Source organism: Calonectris borealis, chromosome 4 (genome assembly GCF_964195595.1).
Source record: "Calonectris borealis chromosome 4, bCalBor7.hap1.2, whole genome shotgun sequence".
NCBI lineage: Eukaryota > Metazoa > Chordata > Aves > Procellariiformes > Procellariidae > Calonectris > Calonectris borealis.
The window spans coordinates 70983214-71010404 of NC_134315.1; the positions used below are offsets into that span (position 1 = coordinate 70983214).

Genomic DNA, 27191 nt, shown 5'->3' on the forward strand with positions numbered 1-27191 from the left:
TCTCCTTCAGTGTCTCCTTTGCCATAATAATTATAGCCTCCTTCAGAGAACTCTGCCTCCTCAACACAAAATCTCATCCTACGGCTCCTGTTCTGCTGTTCTCTGTTTGTTGGCTCCACTAATTAATTGTTCTGTCCTCTTGTGCTAGGGCAATCCCTTTTAAGGGGACAAATCGTCAAGTAGCTGCACAACTAGAGTGCTGCATCTATTTAAGGTTGTGTACTGTGCATAATATTTAAGCTCCTTCTCTACGCTCAGAAGCATAGAGAACATTTTTCATGTCAGAATCTATAAGATTGGGAAGAAAATCAGATGTTTTTCCCATTCGTATCCTAGTCTTGTAAAAAAAAAGCTTTTTTTTTTAAAGATTTTTTTTTCAGGAGAGAAGCCATGGAGAGTAAAGATTCCATAAACTAATGGAAGTGACTAAAAAAGGAATAGAGCCCATAAAGAAAGCAATACTTCTGAACTAGGTAGATGTTTCAGTATTGAGCCCTTAAATAAGTAATTTTGAAATCAAATTTTCATGGATTGTAAGTAAGTTTTAGAGGAAAGACATATTCTTAGTGCCTTGTTATGGAGTAAATGCTGGAAAACACTGCAAATCAAAGGAGCAGACTCATTGAAGGATCCCTCTGCTCTTCATTCCTAAGTTATTCTAGACAGTTTAGAGGGAACTACCAAAGGCAAACAAACAAACAAACAAAAACCCTGAATGTTTTTCAGGGTGTCAGAATGTAGTTATTCTGATGGGATAGAATTCAGAGATAAAAACAGAGAACCACATTAATATACTCTGAGACAATAAGAAACTCTGTAACAGATGCTACCTATAGGTGCAGCCCTCTAAACACACTTTGAGAGTAATTTCATTTGTGTGTTACCAATATCAACAGAAAGTAATATTTTTCTATGATGGGATCTAGTACTAGATCCTTAAATCCTTAAATCCTTTCCCAGTTTCTACAGATTATTCCCATCTATCAAAGAAACATATTTTACAGCTCTGGTAAGTTCTGTTTGGAACAACGTTTGATGCAGCAACCATTATAAAGTTGATTCTTTGCTATCGTGGTGCCTGAATCCATTATGATTCCACAGCCATTTTAGTTCCTCTTCTCCCTTCCTACCCACCTTTGCATAGAAGCCTAAGAAATCAGCCCTCAAGCTCCATCAGGTGTTACCAGCAGCTCTCCTCCTCAAGGCTTGAAGGCAAAGAGCAAGCTTTCCATGTTTCTGTCTAGCTTGTACTTACTGATCCAGAAAGGAAGTCCGTGGAATTACTGAATGTGAAACTGAATCACATGCTTGAATGCTTGCCTGGATGAGAGCCAAAACACACCTTAGACTGTTATGTCTTCAAGCCTTTATTCCACAAAGCTAAAGTGCAAGTTTTGTATTTAGCTAGAGTTAGACAGGCTAAAGCATTTTTGCAGCTGCTATTTTAAAACTGGGCATTCTTTAAATATTATTCCTATTTGATTACTTCCCTTTCACTCCCCTGCCCCCAAGAACAGCTTTCCTTGTTTTTATTGTATAGTGGCAACTCTTCTGTGGAGTACTATTCTACCTAGCTTATTCTGCTTGTATGTGAGTAGTGTTGACCTTCAAAAGAGTATTCTCGGTAATCAGCATGGCAGGAAACTCTCAGTTGAATCACTTATCCATTTATGTGTTCTTGGTTTGCTTAAATACTTGTTCATTTGCTTTTGACGGTCATCCAGTAGGACTTCCTTCTGCTATATGCTCTCACTAACTGGCATTTATGCCAGAAAATAAAGTTTGCAATGCCTATTTGAAAATTTTGCCAAAAGGTCACGGAGTCATTGCTATTCCACTCAATACCTTAAACATCAGAATTTGAAATGTAAGAAGTTAAATATTTCCTTTGACCTTTTTTTGCAAAATATGCTTGAGGCCCGGGGCTCATACCACTGCCTTATGAAGATGTGTCCTATACTTGGCTATAGGCCTGAGAAGTTTGTCCTTGGTGCAAAGAATGATCTTATACCTTTCCAAAGAACCTTACAGTCACAGTAGCAGTGAAGCCCAACAGAAGTGCTGCAGTGTTTAGGGATAAATATTACTAGTTGAATATAAGTATGAATATTGTAAATTAAGAGCTTTCCTTTTAGTCCGTCTGCTTTCACTAATTTGTCAGTCACAGTCTCAGAACAATGCATACCCCATGACCACAGGCCTCCTCCATTAATAGCTCTGCTTGAAATAGGGGTGCTAGCTCCCTATTTACATGCTGGAGAGACCAGGACAGCAAACATGTTGCTTACTCCATTGGTTAAACTTACCTCTTGCCTGTCAATTCAGGTTCTCTCTTACGCATTTTTTACCTGCTGGCAAAATCCAGCCAGAAAAGAAAGCTAATACATGCTTCTTTCTTTTTACATCCTTCCATGTAATGTCAGTCTTTTCAAGGTATCAATCACTTATTAAATTATGAAAGATCAACTTAATGTTATCCTGATGCAAGCATATATGACATTAATGCTACAATTGCTTGACAAAGACTGTGATTGATAAATAGAGAAGCCCCAAGTTTCGGTAGTGGCAAAATTAATGAGTTAAAGGCATAGTCAGTAAAGTAAAGAGGAAGTACACAGCAAAAACATCCTTTGTAGGGCACAGATGGTTAGCTTTGACCATTTACCCCCAAACGACCCCCCTCAGGATGCAGTATACAATAATTAGTGAAAAGGTCTTTCAGAGTATTTTCTCCCGGATTAGTAAGCAGTTGAATCACAGGAGATTTGAAATGTAAAGGACATTAATAAAACACACAACAAAAAGAGCCAGAACTAGTCAGCGCTGAAGTTTGTTTAGCAAAATATGTCCTGATCTATATATGCCGTTAGGCACTCCCTGTAAATATTATTTGTGATATTTTTATGCCACAGCAACAAATATCCAACAGGGAAAAAAAATACAATTAGAGACAAATTTTTTGTGCGTTGAGAGGTAGGATGTTAACATCTAAACCAGTGCCAAACACAAAAACTTAAACAGTAAAAAATGTAAAGATGTCATACTGATGCATAAAAGTTGGAAATCCTGAGATCATAAAATAATTATCATGGGAGCAACTGCTGGACAAATGATATCTCAGTCTTAGTGAAATACTCAGCTCAGAGACTGTGAATAATATCATATGCTAATTGAGTTCTGTAACACACTTGTAGTAGATAGAAGACTAAAAATAGTAAATGCAGTTCTCAAAATGGTAAACCAAGGCAGTATTTTCAGAGCTTTTTTAAAAAAGGAAAATTATAACCTATGACCCTCTCTTACAGCAATACTTTTACTGGAATTTACTGGATCCTGAAGCAAACAGGCAGGATGTAGTTTGAAATACTCTACTTTTTCTTGTGCTTTTATTCTTCTTTAAAGAGCAGAATGAAATCCTAATGTGTCAATTGCCATAGCTTTACCGAAACCAATCAAGTTATTTCCATTTCCAGAGTTGTTGAGAATTTGACCAAAATGTTAACCTGGGAAAAACAGATTTATCGAACAACTGAGGAAAGCAGCACACAAACTTCCAAAAGAAATATTGTAAACAGATCAATAGGCAGAAAAAATTAGTATCAGGATTCAAAGAAAGAAGAACAAAATATCTCTACTATAGATTTGTTTCATATTTCTGTATAGGAATGACAAACCGATTTATAAAGGAAATTATTTCTGCTTTATATTACTCTAAATCACTTATAAATAACAATGCAGTAAGACTTAGAGCAACTGAGCAATCATCCTTAGTTTCTTGCCTTAGGATACAGGAAAATTGATTATTGGAAAAGCTCTAGTCTGTTCTGCAGAAGCCTCCTCCGTTCGTGTAAATTTTGAATGTATTTTTGTGGAATGTAACAAATGATGAGATTGCACACTGAACCACTTTTTCTGTATGTATGCAAGTGGTGAGTGCAATACAATAGTTGTCATTATCTGAGGTTTCTTCAATTTGTATGGGTGATGGTTTTCCTTCATTTCTTGGCAGCCAAACCCAGAATGCATAGAGGAATGGAAGAGGTTATGTGTGTGCAAACTAATGAGACCTGAAGCAATACTAAATTATATTAAGCTGGTTTCTGTATCATAGCTCTTAAAAAAGAATAAATGGTAGTCATGGTTCTTAACAGTGCAGCACAGCACACATCCAAAAAACTTCAAATTTTCTTTCAGAGAGGGTAAGATGAGTCTACTAGCGAGTACATTCATTTAGACAAAAGTGTTTTAAAAAAGATTGAAAAAGGGACATTTAACATCACAGCGATGTTAAAAGCATTTGTGTATGAAATAATTGGCAATACTGCAAAGCACAAATAAATTCCTGGGTGCCTTTATATTATAGAGCTGTGTGGAACAATATTATTGAAAAGGAGTAAACTCGGATAAAATTACAGGTCTGCACTCTGGAATTGCTTATGTCATTGATTTAACCTACAAGATGTTAAGCCAAAAACAACTCACTGTGTTGACAGTAATTAAGAGATAATAAATGTTTCCTATATGCTCATACAAGACACAAGATAAACTGTAAGAGATGAAATACACATTGTAAGTTTAACCCATGAACACATCGCAAAAAGTGAATCAATTCTATTAAATTAATAGATATGTGTATATATATTATTTACAGAATTATGATTAGTCTGATAAGTAAAAGAAACATTTTGGGAGATAATGCAGCCTGCCAGAAAAATTAATACTTCTTAGAAATTGGAAAGTGCACATCTTCAGATCAATATCAATCAATCAAAAAAAAAATTAGTCTCATTTTCAAAACAGACAGCTTTCAGCAGCTCCCACTGAAATGAATGCCTGATTCAGCTGTAGGGAACCGGTCTAGTAAATGTGCCATATCCACCTTGTGGGAAGGCATAAGAGGAGGATAAGCTAAAGATAATATTTCCCCATAGTCTTTTTTTCAAGGAAGTTTTATTCATCATTTTCAAATGGTAAAGCTAGAAATTAGTTCTATGTCATTCTAAGCAAGGGCTGATACAGTGTTTGGTCTGCCTCACAAACATAGTGTCTCTTTCTTAAAAAAACAAACAAACAAACAAACAAAGATATTAATAACTGTGTGTCATACTGTTTGCCTGAACAATACTTGGTTTGCTGAAGGCAATACAGCCCTCCTGTCTTATATAGGCTTTTCTTTGCTCTCCCACCAGGACTGCTTACTGTTTGCTTGCCACCAAAGGAAGGTATGTATTTGTCCTGAATGGAAGCACAACATTGCAAACTAACTTGCTTTATTTTCTTTATAAGAACAACTAACAAAGTTTGGTTTTGGCAAATATTCACCCAATGTAAGGTGCACATGATTGGTAAAGCTAGAATCAAATTTAGAAGTCACCAAAAATATGGCCATTCACATACAGCCTGGCACCTTCTGGTCTTAAAACCAAAATAGGCATCATACTGCACATAGATCCACATGGCAGAATGCAACTGAAATGAAAACAGTAAAGAAAGTTCACATGAATTATCACAGATTAGTCCCAAGCTGCCACCTGACTTCTGAAACTTCTCTGACTAAATGTTTGAAGACCTTAAGACTTAGCTTTATACTGAAGTCTTATGATTGCATTCTCTATGACTCATGCTATTAATAATAAATCTCTGCATATTTCAGTGTGGGACCTCAAGAGGCCAAGGAACCAGCTGACTCTGACGACGTAAGCATTCCTCTTTGGGTTTTTTTGAAAACTTAACTGATAGCATCAGGTGCCTTTTTCCACATGGGAACAAAATCAGAACAAAATGAGATTGTGTTACACCTATCTCGGGTCAGATGAACACACCAGCACACTTTTGCGACTTTCAGATTACAGCAACTCCCAAACCAAAACGAGAATTGTCATCAAAGCAAACGCTTATTCTAAGGATCAAGATAGTGCAATAGGCTCTTTCACCAATGTTCCTAGTGCCCTCTCCGTAAGGCATGCAAACTGGATAATCAGCATAGCAGAAAGTATGGCTGAAATGTGTATGCTGAAGAATTTTACACTTTCCTTCCCTAAAATCAGCAACTTCTACATTTCTAACTGAGCTCACTGAGTTTTGCTCCAACTCAGTTTTCTCCAGAAGCTGAACTTCTGAACTACTGAACTAGACTCCTCCTCCTGAGAACACATACCTGTCAGTTTTCAACACTTCGGCAAGAACAGATCCAGCACCATTTCAGTCCCAAAACCCAAAACTTTCTTCTTAATTATTTTCAAAATTTTACATTTGATTTTTCAAAATTTTACATTTGATTTTTCCAAAGGAAATTATCCATTCCTGCCACTCTACAGTAGCCCTGCTGTATGCCGTCTTAGAAAGTCTTGCAAATTGATTAGGCCAGATTTAATACTATTGTTTGTTTTACACTTGGATATTGAGCCTGCAAGTTGCTGTGTCTGCTCTTTTCCCACTGGGTTTTCTACCTTTTGCTTTCAGAGCTTGACTGACATTACTGATCTTTGTCTTAGACCTGTATAGGCAGCCAATAACAGCTTTGCATCAGAGTAGCTGTGCAGGAGTCGTCTTGTTGAAAGCCTGTTTTATATTAAAGCTTCTTTACACAGCTTCAGTATATTCAAAGGCCTGCAGAAAATCCTGTTGTAAGAAGTATATCACACATAGTGACTCCTCATTAGCCCCGGCTGGTCTCCAGTTAGTATGTATCTTATGAGTAAGTTGTAATAGGCAGATGAGAAAGGGTTATAGTCCTTACAGGTCTATAGGTACATGTCCCTGATATGAATTAGAGAAGCACATCGAATTTAGGAATAGCACAGCTGACTGTAAGCAAAAGTCCTCTAGGCCTGATGTCTCCAAACGCAGCCAGTTGTGAATGCCAAGGGAAGAGCATACTGATACCTCCCTGATATATCCTCCAATCTCCAGCAAAGGAGAATGCAGATAAAGCTTGTCAGATTTGGGGTTAGTGTTTTCAAGTTTATAACCTCTCTAGCCTTTTTTCCCTGCTATTTATCAGCATAGATAAGTATTTGCTTTTTAATGGATTTTTTAGAATTTTATATAGCAGTTTCTTCTACATAAATATTTTTTTCAACTTACGTTTCAAATTTTGACAGGCAATGTTAAGTTCTAAACTTAAAATATGATGGTAAGTAGTTTAAAAATGCAAGATGTTACATTAATGAGGCCTCTTCATAATGTAATTCTCTAAAGAGTACTGCTTTTACAAGCATGTATAACCTAAGGGAACATACCTTTCATTTTTTAGGTGAGCTGAGTTTTCTAAAAGTTATAATGTCACTGCCCTGAGTAAACATACATACTATTTTCAGATAGTATGGAACAAATGCTGGTATTTACCCTTTTCCCGAAAACAAGTATTTCATTTATTTGTGGTTTCGATCTATTTATTTTTGTTTCAGTTCACCAGGCACTCTGAGAACATTTTCATCATTTGAAATAGCTATTTCAAAACTGAGCAACCTAATTGAAAAAGAGAAAACAAACTTTCTTCTCTCTTAGTTGCAAACTATGAATGAAAAAAATGCATGGAAGGGCTATCATTTACTAACTCTAAATACCGGGGACAATGTACCATACTTTCCAGATTACTTTTGGCACCAAGGCAGGCACATATAGAATTCTTCAGAGCACATAGCAAAGTTGCATCCCATCGACCCAAGCTTGTGATTAGCTGAAGGGATGATAAATACCAGTTTATTCTGTTGGTTTCAGTAAGAGTGAGGCATTTATTCTACTCAAATGCCTAACATATTTTTTTCCAAAGGTGCTTCCTGTCCATCAGAAAATCAGAGGGATATTCAGCAAGAAGAATAACCTATTACTTTGAGAATGCTCCTTTTTTCTTCTATATCAGAAATAGTTTAGCTACTCATATTTAACTCACACAAGACAAGATTCAAATATTCTTTGAGCATGTTACTTCCATTCCCATTTCTTTGGAATGGAATCTGACAAAAGTTGTAAGCAAATTACAAAACAAACTAGCAAGCAAAAAAGTCATCATTCACAATCTTATCGGATAAAAACTTTTATCAGTAAGTAACAGTTAAGAATCTGAGTGTACAACTTACAAAATTGCTTAAGAAATATGGCACATTATGGTTTTTTTCTGGTTAGAAATACTAAGTACTTTTAAAGTGAAGGTTTCTTTCATTTGCAAAAATTTTTAGTGGTTATGTGAACTAGAAGAAATGACCCTTTCTTTAGAAAATAATTGAAGTATAAACAGAAATCAAAATTAAGATCCATTATTTAAATGAAGGGGGGTTTTGTTTGCTGATATTTAAGTCAAAAGACACAAAACAGGTGTCTTAAACTACTTTGAGATAAATCAGTCTGTCCCAGTTCTTGGATGCTACCATACTTTCAACATGGTATGAGCACTGAGCTGTTAGGAAAGGTACTGGCAAAAACCTTCAGATCCTAGAAAGCACAGAGGATCATTACTAGCCCTCCATCTTGTTGGATCACCTTATTGTTGAAAAGTCACTTCTACTAAGTGTAATACAGAGCTTGAGTTGGCCTTCTCAACGTTTATACATCAGTTCACCTTCAACATTGTATCTTAGAGTAGTCAAAGTACCTATTAGTTTCTTGTTAAAAATTGTCACATATGCACAGCACATAAATTTGCATTATTGTCAAGTCATTCATCTTTAGCTGGATGAAAACTACTAGAAAAATACTTTGTCCTCACTATGACCCATGTATCTTGAAATTGCACACAGTTTAAAATGAAACCTGAAATATTCATGTGTCATTTAAATTATGCAAAATAATCCAAGGCATCCATAAAATCTTATGAATCTGAGAGATATTTTCAGTTACATGAGGGCAGGAGATGAGTGGGGGTTTTGTCCTTCAAAAAAAAAAAAAAAAAGGAAGACAGAAAAAAGAAGGAACTGTTTCAAAAGTAGAACATGAGAAAAGTTTCACAAAGATTCCCTTGGGAAAAAAAGTCTCATAAATACTTGAAGTGTGAATGTATCAGTAGTGTACATGCTCTAGACATTTCTATTGTATCACCATACATTTATAATACGTTCAGGTACTGTTAGATAACCCCTAACCAAGATAACAGATGTTAGTATCACAGGGTTTTTTGAGTACAATGCACAAGTCACGTGGTTTTGAGTATGGAATAATAGAAGAGAGTGAGTAGGAAAGCCGGTAAAGCTGCCTGGATTATAGGTATCCAACTGCTGAAGACTGTTTTCTCAAAGCTCAAGATACATTTGAATACTAGAAAGGAGAGCTACACTTTGTGTTCTGATGAGCTAGAGGGAATGCAAACGGTAACAGCAGGTTCCCATAACAGAATTTTCAAGTGAGTTTATGCCCATGGGGATTTCAGAGCCAGTGCATCATAGCTCTTCACTAGGGTTTCCCTATATTCTCTGTAGCTCCCAGCTCCTTGCTTCTACCTGGTAAGGAAATGAAAGCAAATGGATTGATTTTAAACTACTGGCTCCTACAGGGAGAAGTGATGGCATCAGCCGAGGAATGCGTATCAAATCAACGTCTGTAGTGATGACCCAACTGTTTTATATTCCCAAAACATTTTTGATTAATCAAGGTAGGCGTCCATTCAGTAGATTCACATAGATGTGGTAGAAATCACACCCACACCAGAACACAGGGTATGTTCAGCCTATGCAGATCACCTTCTAGCTCCTGGTGATACTTTCTGAAGCCATGGTGCTGAACAAAACCTCTAGAAGGTCCCCTTCATCCTCAAGCTGATAATCAGAAATATTCTATGCTAAATTACATCATAATAACTTATAGAGACAACATAGATGTTTCAAGAGTCCTCCACTTGAAACTGAGACAAAAATCATGTAAATACAGCAACTTCACATATGCTTTCCTTTAAAAATAACAAATTCCTCTCCTGATCCAAGGTGCCTTGTCCCACAGCTGAGCTCTGAGGCATTTTCTTATACAGAGCTCGCTATTGAGAATTCTCAATTCTCCTCTTTCTCCCTCCGGTCTTTGTCAGCTCCAGCTTAGACATCACTCTTCCTCCAACACATATGCATACACTGTGTTTCTGGCTAGAGGAATAAGCGGATTCCCCTCATAAATCAGGATTGCAAGGGCAGAGACTTGTCATGTCTCTCTCATCATTCCGGAGTACTAGACCCCAAATGCTTCATCACATCCTGAAAAACCTTATATTGAAAAATTCTGGCCTTTATGAAAGGGTGGAGGTATTCTTGAGATAAAGTTGTCAATGAAAATGTCTCCAGGCCAAATTTAATATCTTCAATGTATTTTCTTCAAGTTTTACCATACAAATTAAATAAGGGTGTGTTCTGTGATAAGCTTTTGTTTCAACTTTTACAGAAAATGAATGCTGGACTGCCTCACTAATGTCTTTTTTTAATCTCAAAGTTAACCTACACAGAGTCTTCATAAAGGTATGTGTCTCTTACTCTGAAATAGACTCTTCCATATGATATTGTTAACTCTTATGTACTTGAATTCTATTTTTAGAAATAGTGAATGCAATAACATTTTAACTATGTAATTGAGCAGAAATGGAATCAGGCACTTTGAATCATGCACCAATCAAAGTAGAATAACTTAAAGTATCCCTTTAATAATCTAAAGCCTTGCAGTTTTTATAGAGCTGTGAGATCTATTTAGATGTTTTCTAGCAATGTTTTGGGTCTGGTATAAATTTTCTTCAATAGTCATATTCTGACCTGATAGCAGCATACTGTGTATCAGAATCTCAGTAGTATATGAATGGTTTTGAAGATTTTTGGAAAAAAAGAATTGTCCATTCCTTCTAACCATCTCTGATGTGATGTGGCAGATGTACATTTTTCTAAATTGCCTACCTGCTTTTAATTGTCCTCCATGGGTCTGCAGGAGCTAAGCAGAAGTGAGTAAAGCCAAGCACAGGAGATCAGAATCAATGGGAAAAAAAATATTGGGAAGATTCAGCAGTTTTCCTGAAGCTGTGTTTGTTTATTTAATTGTAATGATCTCCTAATGGTGTGAATTTCTCAATTCATAGCATATTCATACACCTTTTGTTTTACAATTGCAGAGGATACTGATTAACATTCAGTCAGAGGATAAGCTCAGTTAAAGAATACTTATTGAGTCATTTCCAAATTGTTGTTAAAATTTCACTAACAAAATTTCACTAATACACAGCCAATTTTGTGTGTCTGATTTTTGTCTTTTTTAAAGTGGAGTGAATAATAGGAATTAATTTCAATAACTTTATATGCTACTTAGTTACTTGAATACCAGCGTGATCACTATCAGAAAAAGATAATAGCTTCACTGAAACAAACTGATTGTATTTGCCTCTGAACTCATTTTTTAGAAAAAAAGCGGAGAATCACCTGCTTTTTGAAAAACTGAAATTGTTTTGAGAACTCATACTTTATGTTAATGCTATACTACTGTTTGTCTAATTGTAGCAACTGAAAACATCCGCTAAGATGGAACCTAGTGTGCTGTGCTCTAAACTATGTAAACCTGTAATTAAGACTAACGTTTTCCAAAAGAGATTACAAAACACCTCAACAAGTCAGTCAAAATGCAAAAAGGAAGGAGTTGTTATGTCATTTTTATTGCTGGAGAACTGAGACACAATAATATTGCTTTAATGGCCCCTGGTCATGCATAGAATTTGTGGAGGTTTCGGAAAATGAACTGAATTCTCCCGAATGCCAGTGTGGATTTTCAGATGAACAAGCATTCTGCTCCTTAGAAATTACATTAATTTCTCCTCTGGACTCATACAGTGGAATTGTTCTTGAGATTGGCTACTAAACCAAACACTTTGCAGTTGAAATCTCAGTGACACCTAGGCTTCAATGGTTTCATTGGTCTTGAGACACTGCATTGGTTTATTGTGCAGTATAGTACTAATGTCACAGACTAGAAGAGATTCTGGGAGTCCAATTCCTAGTTCCAAGACAAAACCAAATGCCGATCTCTTTTTTTTTTTTTTTTAAAAGAGATCTTTGCCTAGTACCTAATGCTTCTAGAGAAGATTCTTCAACATTCTTAGAGAGCTATTTGTCTCATAACACATATGACAACTGCATATCACAGCTTAATCTCTTGTAGTAAAAGCATGTGGATTCTTGCTTCTTAGAATGGAAAAGGATATGAAAAAGAAGATTAGAAACTTTCAAGGACATCTAACCGTTGCCTGTTGCCAGCATATTCATAAGAACCTCTGAAAGGGGAGCTGCTGGGCAGAATGGGTAAGTAAAAGATACTGCTGAATTTGGGTTATGCCTGACCTTGCTACTGCTTGAATCAATTGTTTTCTGCTGACTGAACAAAAATTTAGGCCTAATTTATCTGGCACTTTGAGGATTTTTTTTTTGTTGAAGACTGGTAGATAATATGGCCTAACTCAAACTTTTACAGCCCAGAGACTGTACTCTTTTCTCCTGCTTCTTTCTTTGTCTGCCATTGCTGCAGACATCTCCTGTAATTTCCAGATCCTGTAGGTTACTTCATTTGATGCTCCCAGATGGCAGTGTGAATGGGATTTGAAGAGCAGAGCAGAGGAAAAAACATCTGTTGGGGCTTACTAAATATGAGGAAGATAATGTGGTATTTGCTGTTATGAGATATAGGATTTGAGGCCGACAAACAGGCTATCCTGTGTGGTAGGATCATCTGTTGACTATTCTAAGGAGGGGACATAATATTGAAAGCTGAGAAAAAGAGTCACGGGATATCTACAATAGAAAAAACCTCACATCCCAGATCTTCATGTTTGAAAAAAGAATGGTAGCTGGGAAGGGGAAGCACAAATTATTTCTAATTAATTAAGTAATGATATTAAGTGAAGTGAAAGGCACATTCTGCCATAAGGCAAATAAAGACAGGAAGAAATGACTTAAGTCTAAAATGCCATAGCATACCTCTTGAATTACATTGACAAATTTAACTGCAAATCAACAGCAGATGAGATGAGAAGTATTGTGGATGATTAATATGATTCAGGATCTTAATTTTGACATATTATTTGGTCATCTCTCCTTTGCATTAGTATTATGATGCAAAATTAAATTTGCATTATTTATTACAGAGAATTTTAAAATCAGACCTCTGTAGTAGCACAGAGAGTTGTATCTTGGAAGGACTAAATCCACCAAAATATGCTGGGAAAGTCTAAGATCAGTTTAATTATGGCACAACATTTCAGCATTTTGAATTCTGAATAGAAGCAAGAGAGCAGGACAATGGGGCAATTCTCTAATTGTGCGGAACAGGATAATGAGGTGAGAAACATCTCTTTTTTATGAAACAAAATGAGCATAACTGCAGGCTTAAAGCCATAGTCCATTAAATAATATTGTGTTTGTCTGGACATGTTAATAAAAATATTTTTTAAAAAGTAAAATCATGTAGTTATCCATATAGCTTCTGTAGGAAATTGGAAGTCACAGGAGTCGTCTCACTATTTTTGTGTAGCTAGCTACTTCTGGGGAACACAAACAACTGGTTAAATAAGCAAAATTACAGAGCAATTAAGGACACAAAAGTGTACAAAGCATACAAATCAAGGTTCTCTGTCTTTGCTGAAAAGTTTGCTTGAGGGTGTGACAAGGAGACACCAAGAAACACATACTTGGGATTCAACAGAGAAGGAAAATACATACCCACACAAGAATTTAGCCAAGACATAAAGGCTAGCAATTCTACTTTTGCAAAGAGTATCATGAGACATAAATGGTCTGGTGCATTGTGTTATGTTGCAGTAGAAACAATTACTTTCATAGCAGCCTGTGCTTTATGAGTTTAGTTGGAAATTGTCTAATAGCATAGACAAGAGAACTGACTGTTAATATCTGCATGGCGAATGTCTTTTTAATATATATCTGTATTTTTTTTTATCATAATTAACAGAATTCATTTGAAATAACTGTTATTTCCACAGCTGTTTTTCTTTAAATCAGTACATACAAATGGCACTGTGAGGTCTTTCCCCCCCCCTCCACCTCCCTACCCCTCCCTCCCCCCACAGGATATCTGTTAGAAAGCACTGGGGTTTTGTGATTGTAGTCAATCCAACAAAATCCCATGTTCCCTCCAAAAAGGACTTCATGAATCACCTGTCTTGAGCTGAAGTGAAACTTCTAGATTGTATTTAGGGAGGGAGCTTTGTTTTCTTCAAAAAAAAAGTGCTAATACACTTCCACTTGAAGCTGCTTTCATTTGAAAGTAAGTTGCCATGCTGAAATTTTCCTCTCTTTCCTCCAGCAAAAAAGCTGTGAATAAACTTTTCCTGGAGCAACTTCATTCAGGAGAGCATTATTTCTTGGCTCAGGAAACTACCTGTGAATGTTGGGTAAGAACGGGTGATTCACAGCAAAGCTGTGCTGGGTGGTGATACGATAGCGAAATCACTACATGGCATGGAAATGAAGCTTATTATCATAAATATCTGCTCAGAGACAATCTAGAAGTTAAAACAGTATACCAATGAGACAGTTCCACCTCAGGGCATAGTTTAGTACTAATCCCTAGCTCACCGCTTTGATGAGGACAGATCAAACACCAAGGCTGTAGATGAGTAGATTACATCAGTTAAATGGATACTGAAATCTTGGCTTCCAAAATTTTGCAATGCATGGGTGACAGATGGATTTGCACAATTTGAATTGCCAAGCTACATCAAGACTGTTAGGTCTCCTGTCTGCACAGTCCTTCAGGTCTCGCAGTCCATCTGCATAATATTCCAAGGCTCAAGCATTTACTACACCCCACTACTCTGCCCCTGATCCAATCGCCAGACAAAATGGATAGGAAGGAGGATCCCAAGAAGCTGTAGAATGACCAAAAAGTTTTCTGCTGGGAGGTAGAAAAGGAGTTTGCAATGGTTAATGATGAGGCTAATTAGTAACGTACAGAAGGTGTCTGCTTCAAGTGCCTGAAAAACTTTTCCTATTTGACAGCATACCAGGAAAAACAAGGAAGGGGACTTCCTCAGTGGCTGGGAAGCAGAACTGCAGAAACTTTTGTTATTCACGCAATTTAATCCCTCCTGACAGCTGAGCACAGCATCAAGGTAGTCTGCAAGGAAGCTAGAAGTTGAAGGGTTTTATGCAGCTGTTCCTTTAAAAAACACATTAGGATGCTGCATTAAGCCTTTGTCAAATATAAATGTGTTTTACCAGAAAGAAAACCCCACCAACAATGCAAACCTTACACCATGAAGTTCAGCCTTTAAGAATAAATATTTCAAACTTCACTGAATGTAACAACAGAGATGCAGTGGGCATGCTTGCAAGTACTGAGGCCACCGGTTTGAGTTAGTCTACGCTACGATAAACATAGCATTTCTGTCTGCTGTTCTTGACATACGTGCAGAAAGGCAAGTAGCAGAAAAAGAGTTGAGGTTGTCAGTGATTCATCATCTTGCAGCCTGAGTGGGGGAGATGTGCACAGTTGTTCTCAGCATGTCATTAATTTTGGGCTGTAGGGCTTTTCTGGACTGGAGTTTTAATTGGAGTATTCTCCAGCAGGACCAAAAATTTCTGCAGTTACTCCAGCAGCTGCTTCTGGATGTTCCTGTGTTTCAGTACTGTCTTCTGACAATTTTCTATGCCTCTCCCTTTTTTCAGAGAGGCTTCTCTCTTCTTTCTGTGGTCTGATCCCTCTTCAGGATACGATAATTGAATTGATCTTACTCTACAGGCGTGGATGGTGAGCAAAGCAAGTAAGAAAAGGAATATTAATCCGATCCAGCTGATCTCTGGAAACTGTTCTGAAACTTCTAACATTATCAGGATATTCTTAGTTAGCTTTTGTGCAGTAGTTTCTAAGATAGTATTTTATATAAATAACCTCTGTTAAAAATAAGCGAGAAGATAGCTCAACTACAAAAGCATCATCCAGTTCAAATGTTTATTGATCACTAAAGATTTAAAGGAAAAAAATCTTCACAAAACTATTACAGAGTGCACAAGAATATATTCTCAGTAGATGGAATCCAGTCAGCTTTTTTCCTCATAGTAGACTATTCTACCTTGATTTACTATTTTCAACTTATCTGCACTTTTTTTTTCTTTTAACAGGCACAACATAGATGTTAATGGCTATATGTTACATCTGTTTTTAGATATGAAGCCCTATTAGGAAGGATGTTGTCTTTTTGTTTGTCTTTTTGTCATCATTCACTAGAATGAGAAATAGCATAAAATGATTAATTTAAGAGATGATAAAGTAATAGCATAAATGCCAGACAAATAAATTTGCACATACCTTTAAAAGGGGTAGTGGTACAGTTGTATTTAAAAATGTTCTCTGGCTTTGGAAGCAAACAGAATTGCTTCCAGAAGACATGAGACTTCTTTTAAGTTGGCATGAAGGAGGAAGGAGATTAAATAGGTAAGTTATAACAGAGGCAACATTACTATGCCAAAGGGCAAAATAAACTTTCTTACTGAGCTAGCCACACAATCCTGTGTCTGCATCTTGCTACATGAGTAATGGCTTTTTATATTCTTTAAGAGCAGTAGGGGAAATATGATAGTCAAAACAACACTGATGGTATTTATTTTGAAATGCTCAGCATAAATAGAAACTTATTTGCTTGTGATGCATTTGATTTTTTTACAGGCTTAGAAGAGTAAATAACCTTAACTTGACTCACATGTGCTACAGGCGATCATTGTGGAAGAACTGGCATGCAATAACTTGTACCTGCTCAAGACAGTGGCTCATGACCTGCTTTGTCATTATCTTGTATCATATCTTCAGCACCATCTGAGAAGTGCTAGGACCTGTTTTTTTTTTATATGAGAACATGGGCAGGAGACTGAAAAAGTAGGGACAAAGGCTCAGGGAGTTATAGTCTGGTGTGGAGAGATGGAATATGATGCAGGAGATGGTAGAAGCATAGACCAGAAAGAATGAGGTGTAGAAGTGGGAGCTCTATAACAAGGTGTGATTTTGAAAGACCTGTGACAAGTAGGTCCATGCAGTAGTCCAGATCACAGTACTAGCAGACACCTGAAGCCAGCCAACAAGCGGAAGGTACTATGATCTCCTAAGAGTGATCTTTTATCTTTTATCCCAGTCTCCCCACAGAATACAAACAGCAGAATGGTAAGGAATTAGATAAACACAAGAAACAAACCTTATAACAAGTGACTCTCTCAATACATGAGAGAGATTTGGGTGTGTGACTTACCTATGCTATATTCCTCACCTGTCCCATAAACTGCTGCTGTCTGCTCTAATTCTCCTAACTTTCCATAGGCTACATGGGGTTTGATTTCCAATTTTTCTCCATAATCAGGAGGGCTATATTTTTGCTGCTTTTAATGAAAGCTAAGATTCTGATTAAATCCCTCCAACACTTTGCATGAAGTCATATGAAGTATTGGGTAATCGATTAACTCAGCTTTGAGCGGATTAATTGTTTCTATGCCTTCTGCAGAAAAGCAGCTGGGTAAGCCAACAGAAAAGTTGAGCTATAGTTTCAAGTATGAGCAATTACACGTTTAGAATTGAAGCTAAAGAAGCTTTGATCAAAATTCATTGTAAAAAAAATCCACCCTGTCCTAAGCAACAACTTCACTGCCATAACTAACATGAAGATTATTCAGACAATTCCTGTTTGGCTTTTCCCCCCTACCTGCATATTTAGGCAGACTGGTTGTGCACAGGGACCTATCCACTCACAGTGCAGCACGTTGACAGGGAAGGCCGGGTGGGATGGGGCTGTGGAGTCGTCGTGGAGGTGCCGTGGTGGTAGGGCTATATGCACAGTGCCTGCCTTGGAGCCCCGCTGCAACCCTTGCACAGGGCACTCTGTTTTTTTTCCTCCGTGGCAAGGTACCATGCAGGCAGCCCTCTGCTCTGCTTGTTGCCATGGGACAATCAAGTGTTTGAAAGCGGGAGAATCCCACCTCAGGCTGCCGGGTCCCTCAGCAATAGGCCCCACCGCTCAGGAACGGAGCCTGCCTGGAGGAAGGGAAGGACTGGCCCGCCAGCGCGGAGCTGCCTGCAAGCCTGGGGGTACCGAGTGCCATATCTAATGGCTTTTGGGTTATAATGAGGTCACCTGGCCACGCTGCATACTGGAAATGCAACTGATACAGAATCATCCAGAAAGCCTGTTGGGGAGCTCTGAAGAGGGCTACAGGTGCTGGACACTTGCAAGTATTTTCCTCCTGTATTAAACACCCTTGAGGGTCAGGGGTTATGGCCTCGCATGTTGCGAAAGGTCAGCTAGGCATAGGCATTAAGCAAGAGGGAAAGTCTGCTAGAACTTGCTGTGCCAGGAATAAGCTGTGAAAAACACAAATGTGAAAAAATGCAGACCTATTTACTATGTAATTCTGGTATAAGTGAACAACAAGGAGTGGAGAAACCAAAGCAGAAAATTATAGGGTGCTAGTGATCTCATCTAAAACACTGGCAATGTTTCCAAGCCTTAAATTTGCTGTATTACCTAGTTGTCTCGTTGGGCCGTAAAATAACATTTAAACCTTTGCTGAAATTTCCTAAAATGTCATGTTGTTTAAGTGACACTTACCTGACTCTCCAGCCTGCTCAATGCTCCAGCAGAGTCTCGCGATGGCTGCGCCATCCCCAGCATCCCACCTGCTGGAACATTACTCAGAACAGAAGCACAGAATCTGGATCAGGAAAGTACATTGTGGGACCTAGACGTGGAAAAAATAAGTATGTATAATGTTGCAATAGGTTCTGAGTGGCTCTCAGCCCATCTATTAAGGATATTCAAAGCAGGAAGTTGCTGAAATTTCGCAAGTAACTTTTGCAAGTCCCGTTTAAATGTTCTAAATTAATGGAAAACACAAGACACAGACTTTTAAAAAGGTTATTTTTATCTAGGTAACAGAGACCCATCTTTGAATGCTGCAATATAAGGGGGGTTCCCCATGGAAAATTTATATTGTCACCAAAGGATAATTTTTTGTGACTTCTGATAACAATCTGATAACAATCAGAAGAGAGGTTGTAGCCCAGGCAGCTAGTATTAAAGTCATTAACATCAGTATGTTTTTGTTTTTTATAAAGGGCTGGAAGAGTTCCCCTAATTACTACAACACAGCATGACAATTGCTTTTAATAGTTGCCTTTTACGTAGACACAGTACAGTCCAGCTATGCGATTTCACTTTTGTTCTCCCCTATTTTATGAAATAAATTAGAAGACAATAAATGAGGCAAACCATATGGAACCAAGGTCGGGTCAGCAGCAATTCACTATGCCACCTCCATTTAAGCAGTGTTTTCATAGTAAGGACCCTGGCAACTGTCTGAGCAGCTCATTCCCCCTTTTATTACCTTTTTACAGATGACACAATAAAAGCTAATTGGAATGTTTCTCTTCTTTTTTAGAAATTTCTTTTTTTCCTAGATTCACTGTCAAATCTTGCAAGTATTGGGTTTGGAGAAACAAACAAATTTTTGTTCAAACAGCTGGGTTTGTATTCATAGCAAGACTTTGAAGAGATACAGCAGAAAATAATGAAGACATGTTGACAGAAGAGTTTATTTGGACACTAATATTGGTATTTTTTATAAAAGGAGTCCCAATGCAATCTGCAAGAAAATAAGTTTGTGAAGGAAGCTGCCTACAGAAGTTGTGGAAGCTCCGTCCTCAGAGGTGTTAAAAAATCAACAAAGCCTGGAGCAACCTGCTCTAATGTTGAAGTTAGCTCTGCTTTAGGTGGGAGGCTGGAAGAGGTGACCTGTAGATCCCTCTTCCAATGTAAACTATTAAATGAAATTAGGCCTTGAATTAAAAAACGTCATGGAGGAGGGAGGCAGAAATATGCAAACACGTACAGATGTGTGATTGCATAAGCATTATTTTCTTAGAAAATTAAATTAAACACTGATAATTTCAAAGATATGGGCTGAGAACACATTCCTATTTCTCTATGTGTAAGGGGGCCTACGGTTTTGTTAGGGCCTTCTGCAGCTGAGTCTCAAACAATAAGACTTCGTTTCAGTTGCTTTTAGTTTGGTCAAGCTGAAATTGTTAGAGCTGAAATTTCCTACTCTGAATTACTTACCCAGGCGAGTGATTTTCTTTTAGGTCCTCTCAAGAGTAGTTTAGTCATTTCCAAAAACAAATTAGCAGAAATATGCATTTCTTTCATATAAAGAAAATGTTTATAACCATTTAATTAAAGCTGTGCTTTTTAGTACTGTGTTCAAGTTTGGCAGCCTAGAAAACCTGCATAAACTTGGCCAAGTCATGAGTGGCTTAGTTTATATAATTGTGGAAGAGATTTGTTGGCACTGTGTAGTTGGTCTCCAGCAGTCTCTTCACAATGAACATATTCCATCTCGGAGCTTCAGAGGCAAGCAGAACTCTTTGTATATGAAAAAAAAAAAAAGGCTTCCTACAGGAACAATGTGGTGTAGGCTGAGGAACAGAAATCAGTGATGCTGCTGGTGCACAGCAGTGGAATTTGAGTAGTATGACTGAATGGAAAGCACAGCAAAGAATTAAGACAGGGTGGAGGTGAAAGGAAGGAGGAAAGGTTGAGTGTAGCAGAAGTGGGAGGATTTATGAACACTAAAGCATATTCTTCTCGAGAACTTGAAACGCAATCCTGTGCTCACCGCCTTCCCATGAATTCATAGTTTTAAAAAGGTATTAAATCTTTAATCACAGTATGATGTAACGATTTCCTTTTTCTCTCACAGGATTTATGAACAAAATGGATTCTGTTCACCAAATGGACAAAGCTCCTGAAAAAAACTGTATAAATGTCCTTATTTGAAAAAGGAAGATGTGTGGAAAAGGAGACAGAAGATCACAGGAAGAAAAGCATGGGTTCAATGACAAGGGCAGCTGAATGCAGCCCTGTGGAACAAGAGTCCTGTCCCTGCCTTCATCTCACCGTCTGCCTGTGATTTGGGCAAGTTCCTTAACCCAGATTTTTCACATGCGACAATCATTTTCTGAGTTCCCTCCTTATATGAAATCTTGACTTTAAGTTGCTTTGTATATCTGTCCTTAGGATGAGATGCTTCATGCTCCTCAACCATGTATTTCTAGTCGTTATAGTCAGCTAGCTCAGATGCAGGTTTCTCCAGAGTAAATGCTACAGTTTGAAGAAATGAGTGCCCTCTACAGAGCTTAGTTCAAAAAAGCATTGAGTTCTCACAGCTGCAACAGAACACACTGGGGGCTATGTGTGAACACAGACAATCCTAGAGAATGCTAAACAATCTCTTAAAAAAAAAAAATCCATCTCCAGGTATCACATACTGGACCCAAAATCATTAGGTTCTTCCAATCTTTTTCCGTTTGTAAAGTAAAATTCCCATTTTCTTATCCTTCAGGACTTTTGAGAAAAATGAACTAATTCATGTTCAAGAAGCAATTGGATACTATACTGGTAAGTGCCATAAAGGGAGGGCAAAAAAAGATGAAATTAATTATTCTGGATTTATAACATGGTGCAAGGAATGTGCAGCAAGTCAGACATGGGGCCATACAAAAGAAGAATACAAGAAATAGAGAATATCTACTTTTCCTGGGTTTCCTGAGTTTTTAAATATATAGATATATACACACATACATATATATTTTAGCCAGTGTAAAACCACGTCTTGTGCCCATGTAACTAGTTGCTATAAGATACAGTGTAACTAAGGCTGTAGTCCTTTTTTTATTAAATAAAAATATTTAAAAGTAAATAAAATGAGTGAAAGAAAGCTGTAAGCAGCGAGGCAGCATGTAAACCCCAATACAATGACTTTTGCTGTACCAGCATCCAGCATTGGTCATCGCAGGGCAGGTTTACACCTGGAATCCCCAGGCTGAGAACAGGGACCAGTGCAATCCCAGGTGGGCTCCCAGTGCTGCCCTCCTTCCCATCCCCTCTGCTGCCCAGCAGTGATCTACGCTGCACGTGGCAGTCCTGAGTACAACTAATCCTGTTAACTCTAGTATCGGAGCTAATCTAACCTGAGGAGTGTGAAACACTATCATCTGATCTATATTTACCCTGCCAAGAAGCAGCATAAAGAAAAACTCCACCTAGCAACTATACCATTACCAAAGTACACTAGCAGGAAAACAAATCATACTCTTTGTTCTTCTGCCGCAGACTACAATAGATGAGCCTGCGAGAGTTACTGTGACTCCCATTCCCTTGTTCTTAAAAGCACACTACATGCACTCCGTTTTAACAGATATGCAGATGTCTATTCTTCTAAAATACTTTGACACAGCCTAATATGACATTCAAACTGAGGCTACATGACTCAGGAGAGAGCCAGTATGGCTTAAACAAACAGATAAAATTAGTTATTTTTGAACAAGTGTGCTTATGTTGATACTTTTTACTCTTATAAGCAGGTTGGTGGCAGTAACCAGCTGCAGCTTTCAGATGTCAGGCCCATAGATTTCCATGTTCCTGCAATACCTCTGCTCAGTCCTGGAAGGGCAGGTAAGGTTCCTAGTTCCCCTTGGATGAGGACACAGTGACACTTTGTCACTTGCTGAAGGTACACACAGGCACCACTGGTGCAAGTGCCATAATTCTTAATTAGCCAATGCATCGTCAAAACAGGCCACAGAGTTCATGTCTAATTTTCCATCATGTTGGTTACAGAATTGCTATTATGTTAATAGTTAAAAACATATCAACAGTTACTATGATATTTAAGATATGTGGAGTGAAACCTTGTCAATGCTGTTATTCCTTTACATAAAACGGATCTTGTACTGCCATAGTCGTTCACAAGATCATTAGCTCAACAACTGCATTGTCATATTTTGTATCTGCACAAACAGGATCTGTGGCAGATGGTGACCTGACATCACCAGTGAGCTCAAGTCCTTTCTCCAGCAGAGACAATAAACTTCTCCACACTGTCCTCAGTTATAGCTTAAACTCCAGGGAAGAAAATTGCTAAGCATTTGCCATTCACAGCCTTCGGGCAGTCTGCAGCCAGGGAAAGGTGCAGTGGGAGCCATTTTTGGCTAGCGGTTTAGAATATGGCAATCCCTCTACTCAAAAATAAATTATGGCCAGTAAATTTGCTTCACTTGTACTTTTATTTACAAAAGGGCACCCTAAAACATTTGATAAATTCTAGTCATGGGTGGGCTGGTTTAGCAACTTTGGTATAAGATTTTTTTAACTGTCACAGGGTCAACTCTTCTAGTCTACAGGTATTTTTATAAAGCAGTCTTTTAAAACCAGTTCCTCAGTGGGCAAAAAAATCAGCCATTTTTTGGTAAAGAATTTTTAAGCATTGGCACTAGAGTTAATTGATAAACTATTAAACTGTTAAGTTGTAATTTATAGCAGCTATAATGGCAACAATGTCTGAGTGATCACCCTATGCTGCCACTAAAGACATACCTCATCTGTTATAGCATGAAATACTGTAAGATGGTTTGTAACTGTATATATCTTGTTACCTGCTGATAATAACCTATCGGCAAGGACAACAGTTTAATTATACAGTACATGTCCTGCTGGCTTCCAAATATTTCTGCTGCTCTTCACTAATTTCTTAGCTACAAAAGAATCATTCTCCTTATTTTACACTATTACATTAATTTATGAATGGAAGACAGCTGCTGAGGTGCCTGAATTATTTGTTGTCATCATGATATAAAAATCTAGCCCCAGCTGCCCATAAATCTGATAGATGGTGGAGAACAGGCCCCAGATCAGCTAAAGGACGTGGAGGAAATCCCAGACTAGACCTCTCACAGAGATGTGCAGAATATTATCTGCAAGGTGGTGCTCAGCCCTGGCCAGGTGGGGTCTCTTGCTTACACTGATACAGTAAAGGCAGCTTGGATGAAATGTCTTTCTCTTATAGTCCCTTCTTCAGGTTCATTCTGAGTGTGGATCATAGCACCCATCTTGGGAACGGCACTGGCCCAGCAAGAGCAGAGGAACCTTCAGTACGCAGGAACCTTTGAGATGGGCACCAGCGGCTAAGGTTCAGTGTTTGGCACAGAAGCAGTGAGAAGGTAAGTTGATCAGGGATTAATGATGCAGAATCAGAAGTCCTTTTGTCTGTGGAAGAATAATCTGTGCGTCTAGGTACTGGGGACCTCCAACATAGTCCTATCCCTTTGAACTCCTGCTCAAAAAGGAGTTTTGAGCATATATTCCCATGAGGACCTATTAATAGTGCTTTCTACCAGAGTTTGGTCTTTGCAGAGACAAATAGATCAGCTTCAGCATTTACTCCTGGAGTGAACTGCTGTCCTATCAAAGCCTGTAAAATGGGAATCAGAAATCTGGGTTGAGTGAGAAGAATGTCTTTAAATTTGGGAACTACTTATAAAAAAAAAAGATGTTGTTTCATACACATTTCTCTGAGTAATAAGTAGCCATTAATAAATAACTGATAGTAGGGATTTCCCCTGTCCATTTCTGAGCAATTAGTTTTGAAATACTTTTGAAAATTAGAAATATTTTAGCATGCATGCACAGCAAATGGACATGTTTGAGATGTTCTTGCTTTGCCTAACACACTATAATTTGGTGTAGAGAATTGGAAATGTATTATAATAATGAGAATTGGCAGTGCATTACAGTTCTGGAGGTAAAATAACCTTTAAAGTCACTATCTTCCATTATGAGTTTTTAAGTGCACAGAAAGAGCTCATGAGCAAGGATTTTAGCTCCTACTGCTGGTGCAGTGATGAAATAGAGGATATAGCACAAGACCGTGTCATGTAAAAAACAAGAGGAATAAAATATGCAGACTAACAAGTTTGTTTCAACAACTGAGGTTGGGCTGCTGTGCTTTACTGATCCCTGCAAGAAATAACACTGAGCTGGCCTGCAGGACAGTGATCTACTTTACACCTCAAAACACGTTATTTTGATAGAACAACGTGTCTCACTGAGGGGCCGTTCCAGATTGTCCTTCCCCCTGCTGTGCTGGCTGCAGCAAGCTGAACTCCCTGAGCACAGAAGAGGGAAACGTTTGGCTGACAGAACCCTGCACCTGACATTGGAAGGTTTGTGTCAAATATGTTACTGGCCATGGCCTGGAAGAGATGCAAGGTGAAGTGAGAAGGAACTTTTCACTCTTCAGAAAAAATCTAGCATTATGTTACCATACTGCACAATTACTCCACATCAGCCTCTCTACCTCTGTCCCCTGTGATCCTCTCTATTTTCAGTGAAGATCTAGGAAGCCACAGAATGGATCTGACTGTAATATTCTTTTTCCCAGGGAATTCAAACATTCTTAAAGACAGCAGGGTATAATGTTACACTCTAAAGAGCTGGCAAAGCTGACCATTGTCGTTTGAGTTCGCAGAGCTAAAATGATTGTGACAGGCTATAAAGTCATACTACACGTTCTTAGAGTTTAGAACAGTCTAGTAGGCTCCCAAAGAATGAATTTGATACCTCTATTGATCTATAAAGATCATTTGTTTATACTATAAACAAATTAATAATAAACTAATTAATAATAAACTAATTAATCTATAATTAGGTATCTTCTTCCAAGACAAAACAACCAAGTGATACCTTTCCATTTATCTAGTACATGTCAAATAAATTGTTAACTGTAAATAGAAATAAACACATTCATAATGGGCAAAAGAAGTGCTGTGCTATTGACTATTTGGAAAGTATAGCAAAACATATTGTGATAATTATAATCAGGAATTTGTTCTGCAATATCAAACTCTTTTAAAATTAAGGAACACAAATATACCTGCTGTATACAGAAGGAATCACAAGGTAGTAGTTGTGCACAGCAAGGAGAATTTCCTATTATTGGCTTTTATAGAGGTAATTTTGCAGGTTTTAACAATACAGTCCTTCACAAGTTTCTGCCCTACGTGTCCTTTTCCTCCTACCTTTTGCATTCGTTGGGTGGAAAGTGGTATTTTTAACAGCAGCCTCATAAATCCATTTGCTTACTCAGGTTTACTACTGGTTAATACCTCCCTATTACACTGCTATCAGCTACAGTATCTCTGTCTCACTATTTGCAGTAGGATTCCACTTGACTGCAGATTTTCAGGTCCCTGCCTGCATTTAATGCTCTTTCAAGTGTATACACTAAGATGGTAAATAACTTTTCTCCCAGCTTTTTATCTCTGTCCTTGCTATGTTAACTAGGCTCACAGCAGTATCTTTGTTATCTACTCATTTTTGCGTGTGAATTTGTTAGAAAACAACAACAAATTTTCACCTGCTAGCACCAATTCTTAAGCTATGCCTTTTATATTTATAATAAATCTTACGAGTCAATTTTAAAAAACATTAAATAATGGGAAGCTAAGCAGTATGAGTTCCCTCATCTTTTTAGTACAAGAAAGAAAGAAAGAAAAGCAAGAGCATATTAAAAGTGTAAAATACTCACAAGTCTCGGAAAAGCTGTGCAGCAAGTTGGCACAGAAGAAGTTGGGATAGAGTTTGCACTGGTGACAGCAGCAAAGGCTCCACCCCTGCTCCGGTCTGTTTTACTTTCAGTTGTTACGTAATACCGTAGGACTGTGTTTGTATCTCACACAACGTGGAGATTATTCTCACCACAAATAGCAGATAGTAGGGATTACCTGCTGCCATTTCCGAGCCATTTTCAAACTTGGGAAAAAAACCCAAAAAACATGGGGAAAGACATATGTGATTTAGAAGGCAGGCAAGTGACTGACAAACACGAAAGGCAGCTGCTTGCTGTCCTAAGCAGCCCCATTTACGCATGCTACCTCTTATCCTTACATAAAGGGAAGAAAGCGCACAGTTTGTGCCCTTGTCTCTGCACAGTGCCTTCCCCCTGTGTAGCTTAGGTGTATCCTCCCAACCAGAGCTCCGAAGAGTTGCTTACCTTGGAAACAAACGCTGTAGCTTTATGCTGTAACTCCTCCTCTTCTCTGCAGCCTGAACAGTATTTTACTGGGGCAGCCCCCACAGGAGGAAAAGAGAAGTTGCCTCTCAGGGCAACACCAAGAAAGAAGAGCACAGCCATAGGAAAGGATTGGCAGGACAGAAAGGAGTTTCTCCAGAAGGTATGGCATCTGGCTTGCTGTGGGACGGCAGCGCAGAGCGGTGTCATAGACCCAGGAGACGTCAGAAGAGGATCCTTATAAAGGAGCTGAAAAAATACTCTGCAAATTGCACTGAACTCAAAAGTTGTGGATTTTAACTGTTAAGATAAGTGTGGGTTTAGTGCCTATGATAATCACAGGGCATG

The 27191-nt window shown here is 38.1% G+C and overlaps 1 protein-coding gene across 1 annotated transcript in view; it reads right to left on the reverse strand.

Moving 5' to 3' along the window:
• The window catches only part of IL15 (interleukin 15), a 44088-nt gene extending 17481 nt beyond the window's left edge, over positions 1 to 26607 (reverse strand). Inside the window, exons 1-2 of the mRNA XM_075150078.1 lie at positions 26361 to 26607; positions 18548 to 18677 (exon numbers count right to left, since the gene is read on the reverse strand). Coding sequence (XP_075006179.1) covers positions 18548 to 18610 — 63 coding nt within the window. The 5' untranslated portion in view covers positions 18611 to 18677; positions 26361 to 26607. The remainder of the gene's footprint in view (positions 1 to 18547; positions 18678 to 26360) is intronic.
• Positions 26608 to 27191: the final 584 nt, after the last annotated feature.